Source organism: Eubalaena glacialis, chromosome 8 (genome assembly GCF_028564815.1).
Source record: "Eubalaena glacialis isolate mEubGla1 chromosome 8, mEubGla1.1.hap2.+ XY, whole genome shotgun sequence".
NCBI classification, from domain to species: Eukaryota; Metazoa; Chordata; class Mammalia; order Artiodactyla; family Balaenidae; genus Eubalaena; species Eubalaena glacialis.
Window position 1 is genome coordinate 96,136,047 of NC_083723.1, and position 16,768 is coordinate 96,152,814.

General features: G+C 35.3%; 1 protein-coding gene across 1 annotated transcript in view; it reads left to right on the plus strand.

The window, feature by feature from the left end:
- CFTR (CF transmembrane conductance regulator) overlaps window positions 1-16,768 on the plus strand; it is a 199,644-nt gene that overhangs the window by 126,032 nt on the left and 56,844 nt on the right. Inside the window, exons 16-19 of the mRNA XM_061198249.1 lie at window positions 6,590-6,627; window positions 7,085-7,335; window positions 10,587-10,666; window positions 15,933-16,083. Of these exons, the coding sequence (XP_061054232.1) occupies window positions 6,590-6,627; window positions 7,085-7,335; window positions 10,587-10,666; window positions 15,933-16,083 (520 nt within the window). The remainder of the gene's footprint in view (window positions 1-6,589; window positions 6,628-7,084; window positions 7,336-10,586; window positions 10,667-15,932; window positions 16,084-16,768) is intronic.

The following is a 16,768-nucleotide window of genomic DNA, read 5'->3' on the forward strand; positions in this document are numbered from 1 at the left end:
AAATTAATGAAACAAATGGAGGCTGAATGTGAGATGCAGTATTGCATAGTGCCACCTCGGGACTCAGACTGATCTGGCTGTGAATTCTAATTTGGTGTTATTAACACTATGACACTGAACAAGTTAGTTAACCTCTCTGAGCCTCAGTTTCCTCATCTATAAAATGGAGGTTGTAATAGTACCAATTTCAAAGGTCATTTTTGTGTGTTAAGAAATATCATGATTATAAAGCACTTACTGTAGGGCTTGGCATATAATGAGCAATGCTAATTGCTATTCTTACTAATATCCTTAATGTCTATCATCATTATAAAGCTCAAGCTAGTTTGAGGTGGACAAGTCCATGACAGAGATATAGTGAAAATTTCAATAATTCCTTTTACAGTTTGACAAAACTATAGGGTTGAGTAACTTGAGACTCTCACATGAGATAATGAAAATTGCATTGAAATGTATTTTTAATTTACCTCATTAATCTCTGCCAATCATGCCAAATGACCAACATTAATGTGAATGAAACTCAGTCCTGTGCCACAGTTAATCTCAAACGAGCCCTTTGTCACTGTTAATGATTTGAACCTCTTCATTGAAAGATCAACATTACTTGACTGTCTTCAGTTTAGTTTTATGAGAAAAAATGGTCCTATCTGAATGTGGTGGTGATTTATGTTCACTTACAGGACCCTTGTCCCATGTAGAGCTGTAGAGCTGAACTTACGTGCCTTTCAACACAGTGTATAGTTAATTAATTAGAGACTGAGCATTGAGCCACTGAACATGTGTACAATATTATTAGCTCACTTACTCAAGAAGACAGTGGTCCTTTGTCTTTAGGCTAGAAACCAAACTACAACAGAGGATGTAAATGTTGTATAACTTCCCATTATTAGTTGAGCTCTCACAATTATTGTAAAAACTTTTCTTTTCAATGGACAAAAAAAACAGTAATGTCATTTTCTAGGCAAGAAATAATATAAAAACTTATGAGCCTTTTTTGGCCCAATATCCTGAAGGCATTGCCAATTGACTGGTTCTCAAAATTTTGAATAACAAAAACTTGGTGATAGTAGAAAAACAGTAATTGTTTTCATCATGTGCACAGTTATACAGCTAAACAAATCATTCAGATGTTCACAATTCTGTCACATCTTTGAATCAAAATTTACATAATTTTACTTTTAGACTAAGCTCCTTTCTTAATACCAATGTGCCTCTTCTCATTACCATTGAAATATCTCGTATGTGCTTTGCATCATGGTACAAGTGCTAATCCAGGAAGATAGTTTAGGTCTTTTAAACTTTATTTAGAGCCTCATACTCAACATGATCAGAGAACCTAAAGAAAAGTTAAGATACATTTCTTCCTTTGTGAAAGTGATGTACCCATTTTTAGTTTTCATAGGGGCCATACTTCAATCTAAATTTTATAATTTTATAGAGTAAGTTCAATAAACTTCCCTTTTAGAGTATGAAAGTAATAACTTTTTTTATTTCTTCAAAGTGCTAAACTGAAAAAATTACTTTGGTCTACTCAGTTTGTTACCAATTATCATTAGAGTGTCATTTTGATAAAGGAGTCAGTCTACCTTATATTTTTGTACTGTTTTCTTTACCATAGAACAATATCTTCTGTTAAGTTCTTAGATATTAGCACCAGGGATATAGGCTTTTAAATTTCTATTATGTTGGTCTCTCTAGTGCTCTAACTTGGCAGTACAGCATTGACTAGATAGAGAAGAAACGCAAATTATACAGTAGGAAGCAGTTTCCTCCTTCCTTTTACAACAACCAGAGGGTATTATTGTTGCCTGGAGTATCTAAAGATCCAGTTTAGTCCTTTTATTCCTGAGAGTTTTAAGAAAAGTGTCAGAGAACTGCTATATACTATTCCCTTATGATTTCCCTTCTGTTTGCTAATGAGGAATCACTAGGTGGCTTTACATTATTAGTATACGCAATATATGCTCCCATAATACCTTAATGATCGTTATACCTTTATTGATAGTAGTACTTTTCAGGCAGCATTACTTAGCAAGTGTCTATGTTTTAGGGCGTGATTTAACCTGCAAAGCATTGAAATCTACGATTAAGTCATAACAAGGTGTCACTTTACTATTACTGCCAGTCATTCATTCAGCCACTTACTCATTCAACACGTATTTTTTTAGTTCTTTCAGTGTGTCAGGCATAATTCTATATGCTGTGTATACCATGAAGAACAGAATGTACAGATAGAATACACTAATGTACTTATGTTAGAACATTCATAATGCTGTGCTCCTTTGGTGAAAACTCAAAATGCCAATACTATTTTAATGGTAGTCATTTACACACAGATCTCCTTGTGTGACTTGGGAAGAGCTCTGAATTCTGCATTTGTACAGAACTTATAGAATGAATTGGTTCTGGTTCTTTATCTTTATCCTACATAACATATCATGATATGTTATGCTTTTTTAAATGTTTTCTATGTGATTAGTATATAATTTCTCTCTGTTGACATTGGTATTTTTAATTTTTTTAAAAAAATATTTATTTATTATTTATTTGGTTGCACTGGGTCTTAGTTGTGGCAGGCGAACTCTTAGATGTGGCATGCATGTGGGATCTAGTTCCCTGACCAGGGATTGAACCCAGGCCCCCCGCATTGGGAGTGCAGAGTCCCAACCACCGTGCCACCAGGGAAGTCCCTGTATTTTTTATTTAAGTATACTCTTATTTGTCCCTTCCTTTATTTATTAAGTACAGATTTACCAAATGCCTACTGTTTACCGGGTGTTGTTTTAGACACTAAGGCTACAATAGGAAAGAGGACAGAGGATAAATACATTTTGATGGAAATAATCACAGAGTGTAATAAGTGCCAGAAGGAAATAAACAGTGAGCTAATATAAAGCTGGGCAAAGGAGGGTAGACAGGGAAGGCTTCCTGACGAAATGACATTTAATTGACACCCAAAAGATAAGAAGGACTCAGACACGCAGAAACTGGGGCAAATGCAAAGGTCTTGGAAAAGTTTGGTAAATTATGGAAGCTGAGAGGAGGCCAGCACAATTGGAACAGTAGGAGAGAGAAGTGAGTGGCATGTCATGTGGTGACATTGGAAAAGTAGGCCAGAAACAGGTTTGCAGAACCATTGGCTGAAGTAAAGAATTTAGTTTTTATTTTAAATGCAACAGGAAGCCTTTGAAAGGCTTCATTCAGGGTATGATATGACTTTTTTATGCTTTAAAAAAGATCACTCTGTCTGCTATATGGAAAATGGATTGGATGGGGACACGAAGGGAGGCCGGAACATCTGTTATGACAGGAAGGGATTGCTGTTATTAACTAGGCTCAGCATCCAGAGTGTTTAGAACCTTTAAGTCATATTTAAAGGCTTCTGAAGATATTCCACAGTGAAGTATTTAGGAGTGTCTTTTTTGTAGTTCATTAAAGTTCTTCATGATAGAATATTGGACCGTTATACCTCATTTGGTTGTATTCACGTTTTTGAACCTTTTCCATACCTGGCCTTGGCAGTTTTCTTCTCTTTTCATGGCTATTTTCTTTCGTTGTGAGTATCAAACTTGTACCTAGCCAGGTTATGTCATGGTAGGGTTCCTCCTAAGTCTTGAATATATTCTTGCTCTAGTTCTCCATCACATCTTATTTTTGAAATCATACTGTTGGTGTTTTACTATATAGATGATCAACCTTCATCTATCACGTCTCCGAAGATGTTTACTAGTTCATTTAGCAAATAAGTCTTTCAGAAAGAGGCACTTAATTTCTCTTTCCGTATGTATATGCTGTATATTCTATCCCCAACATGCCATTATTTTTTAAATCATAGAGACAAATTATCTATATAATTTAAATTGTGACCTAGCTTCTAAATACTGGCTACTTCTTTTTCATTTGGGGTCATTTGCAAAGTTCGTGAATCATCATGTTGACTGTTCATGGATCTATCCTTAGAGAACACCATCATCAGACTACTGATACCTAGCATGGGTATATAATAAATACTCTGGCTACACTCCTATCTAACTAACAGTTTTAGTCTATTCATGCACTGTCCAGTACAGTAGCCACCCACCAGCCATGTATGACCACGTAAATTAAATGAAATTATTTAAAATGAAACACAATGTAAAATTCAGTTCCTCAGTCACCCACACTGGCCACATTTCAAGTGATCAAGTGCCATGTGTATTAAGTGGCAATGATACTGAACAGTGCAGATATTGAACATTTCTATTTTTGTAGAAATTTCTCTTGGACAGTGCTGATCTAGATGGGACCATTTTCTATGTGATATGGAATGATGTTTAAAACCCTGAAAGAGCTGAAAATAATGACCTTTTTGCTTTTCCTCTAATCTTTCAGGACTGTCACTCTATCACAAACTGTATGAACTTTATAACCTCAGACATTTTGGAAATTAAATGTTAGAACTTGCTTGCTTAATTGTTTCTATATGCCCCAGACATTTTCATTAAAGTCATTATGTCAAGTCCTTGGAAATGTTTTTGTTCCAGTCAATAAAAGTAGTTTGGGTTGGTGGTTCCACAAGTGGTCTCTTCTGCAAGTGGTCTCTATTCACAAGAGCCAAGAAATAACTTTATATTACACTGATTAGACCAGTGTCTTTGAACAACTGCTTTGGTTACTGTAAATATTATAAAATATTTATTTCTGGGATTTACTTACATTCAGAGAAGGTTGGAATGCCAACATTATTGACACTTCTTTCACTGGAACAAAGAGGGACTATAATAACCAAAGAGTCACTCAGAAATATACCCTTATCTAGGTTCTTGAGTAATTTGATTAGTCTTAGGAAATCGGAAAACATTTGCACTGGAACAAAGACTTTTGAAATAGCTAGATTATTGCTGTGTTTCTTGTCATTTTGAATTCACTTGAATTTCAAGGAAACAAAGGTGGTTTTTTTTTTATTAATATGGTTCATATAGGCTATGTGTATAATAAAAAAAAGTAGGAAAGTGAGAATGATGCTATTAGATTTTTCATTATTATACTCCTATCTGATATGCAAATTTACCTAAAATTATAAACTATTTTAAGTATAGAACTTCATAATGTAATTTCTTAATTAATGCTAATTATTCTCCATAATTTTTATATGGTACTGTTAAATACTTAAGATAAATTGATTATGAAATAAGAGATAGATTTCTTATACCAAGCGTATTTGTTTCTCCCCTATTTATTTTTATTCTGTGTTCATTTTCAAATTATTTTACTTACAATTTCTCCTTTTTTTCTATTTGATTCTTTGTTAAAGTTATTATCGGGCTAATTGTATAATTTCAGTCTTATAATTGTGTAAATATTTCTGGTGTTATAATTGTGTTGGTATCATCACAAGATTGTTTTCCCACAGCATTTAGGAGACTGGAATGCCAAATTGAAATAGAACAGAGTACAGATCATTTAAATAACACAGAAACTAAAAAAAAAAATCATGGTTGTTAAACATTTTTTTTTTTTTGGTTTAGTTATGGTATAGAACATTTGTTCTTCAACCAAAAGTTTCCACCTTGAGAAAGCCCGAATAGTGCCAATAGTGTATGTTTTTTTTGTTTTGTTTTTTTAAATTTTATTTATTTATTTATTTATTTATGGCTGTGTTGGGTCTTCGTTTCTGTGCGAGGGCTTTCTCTAGTTGCAGCAAGTGGGGGCCACTCTTCATCACGGTGCGCGGGCCTCTCACTGTCGCGGCCTCTCTTGTTGTGGAGCACAGGCTCCAGACGCGCAGGCTCAGTAGTTGTGGCTCACGGGCCCAGTTGCTCCGCGGCATGTGGGATCTTCCCAGACCAGGGCTCGAACCCGTGTCCCCTGCATTGGCAGGCAGATTCTCAACCACTGCGCCACCAGGGAAGCCCAATAGTGTATGTTTTAACCTGAATGCACCTTATCTTTATTCAAAAACCATGAATTTATCTATTTATTTTGAATTTTATTTTATTTATTTATTTTTTATACAGCAGGTTATTATTAGTTATCTGTTTTATACATATTAGTGTATATCTGTCAATCCCAATCTCCCAATTCATCCCACTACCACCCCCCCAAAAAACCATGAATTTTTACACTTTTGAGATTTTAACTGGTTTTCATAAATATATATCTCATCTTTTCCAGTAATTAATTGGTCTAATAGTTATGTCCCTCATAATCATTGTATGACAAATGAAATTATTTATAGCCACCAACCAGATAAATTATCTGCCAGCAGGCTGAGAGTAATCTCTTCATACGAAACAAACTTTATTATTTAAAATGTTTAACTGCAATATTAGCTCTGCTGTGAGGTTCTATGAACAATTCCTGTTGAATGAAGGAGAGAAATGGAAAAGTATTTTATTCAGTGAAATTTGAATTCCATTAACTTAACATGTTCTCACCTCAAATAGTGGTTCTTAGAACAATTATTGCGGCTGCTGGACCCGGGAAAGTAAAGCAAAGGAAAATGAAATTGTATATATTTCAATGTTAGTCATGGTGGAATTAGAAGTGGGTGTGGGAAAAATAGGAGAAGATGCTGGAAAAAAACCAAGTGTGTATTGTTCCATTCCAGGTGGCTGCTTCTTTGGCTGTGTTGTGGTTGCTTCCAAAGTGAGTATTCCATGTCCTATTGTGGATTGTATTTTGTTTCTATTGATTATTTGGGTCTTATTAATTATTGTAATATCCACTCTGCTTCATTTCCCCACAGTACTGTAGTGGAAAATTGAGTTCTTTTGTTTAAAATTGTGAGCGTATGCAGTTCCTGCAGCTCTTTACCAATTTTTAAAGGATTTAGTTGTGCTTAGTTTCCATAAAATGCAATAACAATATTTAAAACAACCTTGCACACTTAGTATTTTCTCTGAGTATTTGAAATTTTATCTATTTCAATGGTTAAAAACTTAATCTACTTTCTTGCAATAGTAAGTCCTTCAGGTTAAAGGCATAAGCTCTGCTAATGAAATATGTTGTGTTTCTTTAGACTCAAATTCAGCATCATTTACATGTATTGGAAATTCAATGGGAAAGTTTGGTTGCCTGATAACAATTTCCTTTTGCTTTACAGACCATCTCCTCAAGACAAAGGGAATAGTACTAAGAGTGCAAATAACAGTTATGCAGTGATCATCACCAGCACCAGCTCGTATTATGTTTTCTACATTTATGTGGGAGTAGCTGACACTTTACTTGCTCTGGGACTCTTCAGAGGTTTACCACTGGTGCATACTCTAATCACAGTGTCAAAAATACTACACCACAAAATGTTACAGTCTGTTCTTCAAGCCCCTATGTCAACCCTCAACACGTTGAAAGCAGGTACTTGACTAGGTGTACAAAATGAAGCTGCTGCTCCTCCACAAACAGGGCCTGTGAGTTGGTTGGTTTTCTAGTAGTAGCACTGGCTTTTGCATGCAGGCATCTACCCTTTGTTGAGCTTCCGAGACAGGTATTATAGGCTCTCAGATACCGTCACTCCTCATATTTCTGTATCAGTTAATTAGAGTAGCTCAGTTTGTTAGGACATGATGCTGATGGGACTGTAGCAGCAGAAGCAGGGCCTTCTGAGTCAGCTGTCCTTCTCTCTTCAGATATTGGATCTAGCCCCCTTCTAGGCATCTTGCTGCCAATGTATATTGTTGTTTAAAAGAGAAGATTTGAAGTGATCAAAACAATTCTAAGATTCTTTTACTAATAAAGTGTTTTGATGAGGTAGAGTAATCTAGTTTCATGTAACTGTTCAAAGATGATCCCATAAATTCATTCAGGGTTGTTTTAAATGGGTTGGGCGGATCCCAAATGTATTTTAAAAGTATTTTTGACACTATCATAGAGGTTAATAAAAGAGTACAAGCTGGCAGTTATAAGATGAGTAAGGTCTGAAGATCTAATGTATAATGTGGTGACTATAATTGATAACACTGTCCTGTATAATTGAAATTTGCTGAGAGAATAAAACTTAAATGTTCTCTCACACACACACAAAGGTAACTATGAAAGGGGGTGAATGTGTTAATGAACTCAGTGAGAGGAATCCTTTCACAATGTATACATATATTAAATCATCACGTTGTATACTTTAAATATCTTACAACTTTTTTTGTCAATTATACCTCAACAAAAATAATTAAGGCCACAGAAAGTAAGAGTAGTGAAATAAAGGGACCAAAGATTTTAAAAACTAAGGACAATAAGGTACTTTGAAAGTAATCAATTTTATTGATTCCCCTTTAGACAAATTCACATTTAAAGAATCTGAGGTTAATAAGGAATCTCCCAAGTTTATTCTTAGAGAAATCTGTTGAGCACTTACTTTCTATGGCACTAAGCCAGGGACTGGTATGAAAAGATGAATAAGGCACAGTTCTTGCCCTGGAAGAATCCAGACAAGGGAGAGGAGGTAGACACAGGAACATTTGATTATAAAGGAAAGAATAAATTCCAAGACCGAGATTTTTAGAGTGATTTGTATCTAAAAATCTCAAGATAAGAATTATCCATCATTTTTTTCTGGGTAAAACATTTCAGTGTTAGTATTCAAGAAGATCTTCCTTATATTTACTCTTTTAAGCCCTTGTGTATCACCAAAGCCTTACCTCATTTGGATATATTCATCACCACGCTTCTGTTTTAGAGCTAAGAAATTTTAGACCTAAAAGAGAATGCCCAATTACCTTGATCCAATGACTTCATTTTTTTAAATGGGAAAACTGACATCCAGAGTAGGTAGGGGATTTGCCCAGGATTCTAGCAGTGAGAAATGGGCAATGAGATATAATGAAAGGAGCATGGGAATTGTTTGAGGTCTGGCTTGTCCTCATAAGAGTGATGATCATGGGCAAGTTACTCTTCTGAGACTTTGCATCCACATCTGTAAAATGGGGAAAGGAATAATTATCTCAGAGGATCATTGTGAGAATGAAAAAAAGTCATCATCTACTAGCCTGTTACATAGCCAACATGAAATAAATGCCAGTTCCCCACTGTTGTTCCCTTTCTATTGTTTCCCATTTGAAGTATACTAAGCACCAGAATGATATATATATATATATTTTTTTTTTTTTTACCAAAGCAACTTTCATTTTCTACACAGAATAAATACCATACGCTACTTTTTTTTTCAATTTTTGATTCATTTATGAAAAGATATACAAATATGTTTAATTAAATATGCTAAATAAAATATCATTAGTAAGGGCAAGGAGATAGTGACAAAGAAAAAAATAAGCATTGAATTCTTCCTACATAAGGCTTTTTGCCGAGGGCTCAGAGTGATACAAAATAAATGTGGCATGGTCCAATGACCTCTAGAAATTTACAATCTAGAAAAAAGAGGTAAGACATGTATACAAGAGACTGTACAACATGGATATAATTATTATAACACAGAAGTGCTGTAAAGATGTATTAAAGGTATTAAGTGTGTCCGGAGGAAGTAGGGATTAATTTGAGGTGGTGCAAAAATTGATGCTTCCTTGCACAGAGGCATTTGAGTTGGGCCAGGAAGGAGACATAGATTTTAACATGTAGACATGAGAGGAAAGGGTTTTCAGGCAGAGGAGCTACATGGAAAAGTCAAGGAGGTAGGAGAGTATAAGGTGTATTTAAACAATAAGCCAGTTTGAAACAATGTTTGAGAAGAGGAAGCTTGTACCTAGGGTAGTTTAAGGCCAAATCATGGAAGATATTAAATATTAAACTAAGAATTTTAGACTTTATCCTGCAATAAATGGCGGGGGGTAAATGATAAGATTCAATATCACTTTGTTTGTACAGTATTATGTTGTATTTTATCTAATTATAGGTTTAACTCACCCCTAGACAATGTATTCCTCAAGGGCAAGGAGCAAGGCTTATTCACCTCTGTTATCTCAGTGCCTAGCATTGTGCCTGACACCTAGTAGACACTCCATGTGTAACTTTTCTTCATTGAAGGAAAAAATGATCAGACATACAAATGTGAGTCTGTTAATTTAGAAGACAGACTGAAGCTTAGATTGCCAGTGAAGAGGGTAGAAAAGGAGGACAGGGCAAAGGAGGTCCACATGGTGGGCAGGAAGGGGTTGAGAGCAGCCACGGGTTCTGCTGAGGTATGTTTTAGAAAGGTGTGGAAGTTGAAGGATAGGGAGGCTCTATATTACAAAATACAGATACAAGGGAATGATGAGAGCATATCCAGAAAATTATTACTAAACTCAGGCTTGTAAATGGGAGACTGTAGTAGTAGGATGGGTGCCTATTCCTGACATAATTTGTGATAGGGCTCTATTAAAGACCTTGGTTTTTGCCTGAATCTTACAGCAATCTGTATTTTATAAAAGTTTAAAAGTAGTAGACAATAACTTGAACACAGAGTTATTTAGAATCTTCGTACAAGTTACTTAGAATCCTTGTACTAAAATTGTCTACGTCATTTTATATATATATATATGTATATATATATGATTATGTACTCATTTGTATTTGAGTTCTGAATGCTTCTGCTGTGATCCAAATTTATCAAATTCATCAAATATTGATACGTATTTTTAAGACTACTAGTTTTTGAAGAATTTTTCTTCACATTATAGGTGGAATTCTTAATAGATTCTCCAAAGATACAGCAGTTTTGGATGATCTTCTGCCTCTTACCATATTTGACTTCATTCAGGTTTGTAAAAATAAGTACTATTAAGTGACTTTGCTTTGTTGCACTTTTTAAAACTAATTAGAAAATGTAGTAAATTAGTTCTTGCTTACTTTTCATTCGATTAAGAGTTGAAGCCTGTATATTGTATAAATCTTTTCAATATTAAAAAAAAATCTTCAAAATAGTCATAAATTTAGTAAATTCAGTAGTAAGTCAGAACTGTTTACCTGACCAAAACCTAAGGCAATTCCTCATTTAGATATAATAGCTGTCTACTTGGGAGTGATTTAAGATGCATAGCAGACCGTTTTCCCCCAAATCACTGTACGTGAAGTGTGACATTTTTGACATTGGCATCACTATTTGATAGAAGTCACCTACCTCCAGAGGACCCGTGTTAAAATGAAGATCAGTCAGTTTCCTGGTGGACTACAGTTTCAACCGGTCTCATCCATGAACACTTTGGCAAAGATTAGCTAGTTAGCAATCTCACAGTAAGGACCATAATGCAGGGACAGAAGTACAGGTAAGTTTTCAAGCAGGTGAGAGAGGAAGGAAAAATTCAGGACTAGTCAGGACTATCCCTGAGTGACAGATCTGAAGACACCTGCAGGGCAGCCTGACTCTGAGCATGTGGCCTTGGAGTGGGGTGATTGATGGTGAAAGTGGAGAAGGGAAGAAGGGGTTGGAGATGAAGGTGACCTAGGGGATACCGCATCAAGACTTCCTAAGTGACAGAACTTGAGTGTTGTGAGTTAATAACCTTGGCTGTTGAACGAGGTTTGAAAACAGCTTACTGTCTGGCTTAGGTTGAGCTTCAGAGAGTAAATGACGCAGTCTCAATGACCTCCTTGGAGAGACACTTGGAACAGGATGCTGCCCATCTCAGGATGAGTTGTTCGCCACCCCCGCCACTGAGAACCTATGAAATAAAATAAAATAAGGGCTATCACATTTGTGTGTATACACAACTGACATTGGCAGGTGCACAAAAACCAGATTGCCAGTTTGCCTCATCTGAAGTGATTGGCACAGTCAAACACATTAACTGTTCCAGGTGAACTTTAGTATTTTGAGTTTCCTTCGGTTACTCTGTTTAGGGATATAACTCAGCAGCCGCTGCTGGAATTCTTTAACCGATGCTTTGAGTTTATGCATGTGAAGGAATGTTTCCCATGTCTTTCTTTAATTTCTGGACATTTCTTCCTTGTTCTAGGATTGTAAATGACTGGTCTCAACTGTAATATTATTAAATCAGGTACAAACTGGAACATGGACATCTTGACATGATTGCAAAAGAATTCGCGAATGTTAGCCCTTGATAATTTTTTTTAAAAAACCTTTTGTAGTCTGCTGAGTATTTTCTGAATCAGTGTAAGGCTCACTTCAGGAATCCTTTGGGAGAGTGCAGTTTTGAACATTTATTTTATGAATTAACACGTCTTGACACACGTGATGGTTCTCATCCTTTCTCTTACGGCAATTTCAGTAGTTTCTGCTCAACTTCTAAGGTTGTTGCAGCTCACTAGTTGTTTCATAAGTGATTGGGCAGGGCTTTTTTATTTTGATTTCCCTATTTTATTTACAAGGAGGTCTCACATTAAGGAAGCATGACACGTGACAATCAAATACAGTAAAAATCTGATTAATTTTGATTTTATTAAAAAATGCATCAGAGGGGTCCTTTAAATTGTGAACCCCTTTGGTTATACTTAGGTTCAGATTAGTTAAATTTCTTTTTAGTCACATTTCAGAAACAGATTTTTTCACAGAATGAGGCACACCTGTAAATTTCCTTTTTTTAAAAAATTGTTATTTCTATTAACTCTAGTTCTTAACATTTGATAATATTCTGGGCAATTTACTTTCTGGATTGGAACATTGTATGGTGAAAATGAAAGATCCAGATTCTATTCTGCAGATACCACTACTTATTTTACCTTGCGCTAGATACTTAATCTCTAAGAGTCTCAGGTTTCTCAAATGAGGAAGATAAGTCTGATGATGGCCACTTTCAGTATTAAACTCGTATGCTTCAGATTGGCATACTGGAAGTGGACCATACATGACAAATTTGAACTTGAAGCCACACAGAAAAAGAACTATCCTGGTGTCCTACTTATCTCTATGCTTCAGTGACTGATTTTTTTCACAAAACAGAAGCCTCCGTGTTTTAAAATTGCAAATCTTCTCTTGTCAGCCTCAAAACCTTTAGGTTTTTTTGATTCTTTCTGTCTTACCCTAATATATGAATACACAGTGAGTCCCACCACTTTGATCTTTACTATGTCTTTTACATCATTTTTCCTCCCTTATTCATTCTATTAATCCCATTAATCCCCGGCTTAAAAATTCTCAAGGACTATCAATTATGAATTAAATTCCAGATCTGGTGTTCATTGCCTGGTTTTAAATAGGTATTTATTATCTATTTATTGATCAATCAATTAATTAATTAACCTTCTAAATGATTTCAAAGTGATCCTTCATTCTTATCATCTGGTGCCTTGCAGGTTTTATAGTCTGTTGATTTTTTTCCCCTAGAATTTTAGGATTTGGGTAAGGATGAATGGGAATTAGAATCTGTACTCACATTTCCGTCTTGTATTGAAGTCCCTCTATTTATTTATTTTGTTGTCCTCTCACTAATATACCTGGTCTGAAATGACTTGTTTCTTATTCACTGTGAATTAAAAACTAGGACAGAATTTAAAGTTTCTTTGTATAATTAGAATATCAAACATATTAAACCAGTGCCTTTAGTTTTGCACAAGTGCTAAATTATTAGCTTCTGACCTCAATGCCTAAGGATGGCTCCTTATAAAGCAAATAGAGTTGTTTTCCTCAAAGCTTAGATTTACTGTTCACTTCTCAGTTTGGGCTGTATTCTGGATAATTTTAATTGCTGGAAATCTACCTTGTGAATATTTCACCATTTCCAGTTTTACCCACCTTCTCCATTCTTCTCAAACCCTATGTGATATCTTGGTAGGGTTGGCTGCACAACTCTTCCTGTTCTATTGTAACATAGTTACATTGTCATTCCTAAGAATCTCTACCATATCAGCAATAATTAAGTTAGAAAGAGAAAAACAAATACCGTATGCTAACACATATATATGGAATCTAAAAAAAAAAAGAAAAATGGTCATGAAGAACCTAGGGGCAAGACGGGAATAAAGGTGCAGACCTACTAGAGAATGGACTTGAGGATACGGGGAGGGGGAAGGGTAAGCTGGGACAAAGTGAGACAGTGGCATGGACATATATACACTACCAAACGTAAAATAGGTAGCTAGTGGGAAACAGCCGCATAGCACAGGGAGATGAGCTCGGTGCTTTGTGACCACCTAGAGGGGTGGGGTAGGGAGGGTGGGAGGGAGAGAGACGCAAGAGGGAAGAGATATGGGGACATATGTATATGTATAACTGATTCACTTTGCTATAAAGCAGAAACTAACACACCATTGTAAAGCAATTATACTCCAATAAAGATGTTAAAAAAAACAAGGAAAAAAAACAGAAAAAAAAAACAAAGAAAAAACAATGATCACTTTCCCCACCCATTGTTATAATCCAACAGCTCCAGATTGGAATTACATGGTAAAAATAGCACAAGACAAATGAACACAGTGCTGTTTACAACTGTCAACAACAAACAAAAAACAACCCTGATTCTAATGGAATAGCTGAACGTTTCCATGTTGCCAATGCAATAGCATTTGTCTTTCAGACATACTGGTATTTAATATGGTGGCCCATTTAAATTAAATTGTATTTCCTAGTAAATAATGCTTGGAAGTTAATTTTTCTCTTTTTTTCAAAAGATCCTATTTCTGAGAAATAAATACCCTCAGTTAAAAAACTGAGTCCTTTGCCATTGATGAAGTCTTGTCATGTAGTAACTAGGGCGTTTGAGGCTTTCTCATTGTACTGGTGGAACTTGTAGGGCAAGAACAGAATAGAGAAGACTTTCTTTAGATTATTGAGTCATCATATGTACTTAGTCCAGTGTTTGGCTCTGTATTTATCTGAGTATTTGTTGAACGAGAATGAGTGAAGGGCTTATTGTAGAATTTGATGATGGACACCTTAGAGGCATTTTCCCTAGAAAAGTATCATTGAGATATGATCATCCGAAGCTTTAGATGAACATAACAACCCATTCAAAGAAGATTTATGCAGATCTTAGTTACACGCTTATTCATGTTTTCATCTACCAAAATGTTCTGTATTTCTGTATTGGTTGGAAAGTGCATGTGTCACCCATGGCAGTTGGTAGACAACTGGCTCAGTGATTATCAGATAGATGTTATGATAGGTTTATTTTTCAACCCTTGTTGTGACAGTTACTTTATTTATACTTTATTCACATGGGGTATTGTGGAACAAATGTTAGCAGATTTTTTTTCAATATGTATGGATTTAGTGTCCTTTGGAAATATAGAATTTAAGCCTTGAACTTGATCTGAAGAACACCAATATGGTTAACTTATTTCTGAGACTGCCCACAAGGATCCAGTTTTGGGGGTGGATAATGTGAAGATATGTCTCTAAAGAATGGGCTTGACTGAAACACAAAATTCATTTGACAATATATGAGAGAAAAGTGGCCTAATTTCAAATTAAATCAGCCATACCCCCAAAATCTTCTTTTTTCTTTTTTTTTGAGCCTCTAGGTCATCTTCGATTGTTTTAAGGAACAGGAACAAAAACAGGAAGGGGAATGAAATTTATTAAGTATACTTTTTTTTTTCAATCTTAAATGTTAATCAACTAGGTTTGGAGAAATTAAGTAGCTTGCCTAGATGACCAAGCCTACCAGATTTTTCTGACTCAAAAGGCTCCAAGGTGAATGCCCAATTTTCAGAAATTGTCTGAACAAAATAAATCCTAAAATTTCACATTCATACTAAAATTATTTTAAAATAGAAAGTGTCTTTTAAAAGAAGCCCAGGCTAGAAAACAATTATGTTCATTTAAAATTTATTTATCATACAGCACTTTAAAGTGTATAGGAAGTGAGTATATACTAAGATGCAAGAATACCGTGTTTTCTAAACTTCAAAATATTATTATGAGCAACCTAAACAATTTTTGGAATTTTGATAGAACTTATGAAAAATGTACTTTGAGGTGGCTGCCTTCCCAGTAGGAAGATACCTGCCCCATATTAAGAATGGAACAGAGTATGAAGACCCTATTTAGAAAGATGTTGCTAACATACCTTGTCCACTTTGCAACATGGAACTATTTACTTACCAGTGTATTTTCTTTGATCCCACAGTTGTTATTAATTGTGATTGGGGCTGTGGCCGTAGTCTCAGTTTTACAACCCTACATCTTCCTAGCTACAGTGCCAGTAGTAGTGGCTTTTATTCTGTTGAGAGCCTACTTCCTCTGCACCTCACAGCAACTCAAACAGCTGGAATCTGAAGGTATGATGCAGCCTGTGCAACGCTCACCTGGGAAAATATCACAAGAGCTATTCGTGGATATTTATCTGTGATTTATGTACCTTTCCAAAATTTTTTTCCCATTTTTAATCTCTTGCATTATATGACAATGACTTTTAAAAACATCTATTTCAACTGTGATCCAGGCCGTCTCTGTACATTCTCATCATATATAACTCTCTTGGGTCTCATACTTTTGTTATTCATTAGATCTTAAGTATTATTATTGAGAATTTGACCTTTGTCTTCTTTCAGATTTAAAATATAATGTTAAACCACGAACTATCCCCCCCCCAAAAAAGTATAAGTAGAAAAAGGAAACAGTAAATTATAAAGCACACATAGATTGTTTTTATTAATTAATGACCATGTGACTTCATTTTGATTTTAAAACAAGTATATAGAGTCTTAGGAGGCTTGATGTATATGATATCCATTCATAATCATATAAACTAAAATTTGAAAAGATAGTGCTACTATTACTAAATGTTTGTCTGTGTTCCCAAATGATACTGGACAAAATTCTTCCCTCTGGCTTGTTTTCAGACACCTTTCCTTTCTCTCCTGGGGGTCTGCCTTTTCGTGTGCCCCCAAACACTGCTTGAGCTCTTTGGGAAGCACATTGTTCAGTAACAGCCTTTGTTTGGGTGCATTTTCAGGGGATATA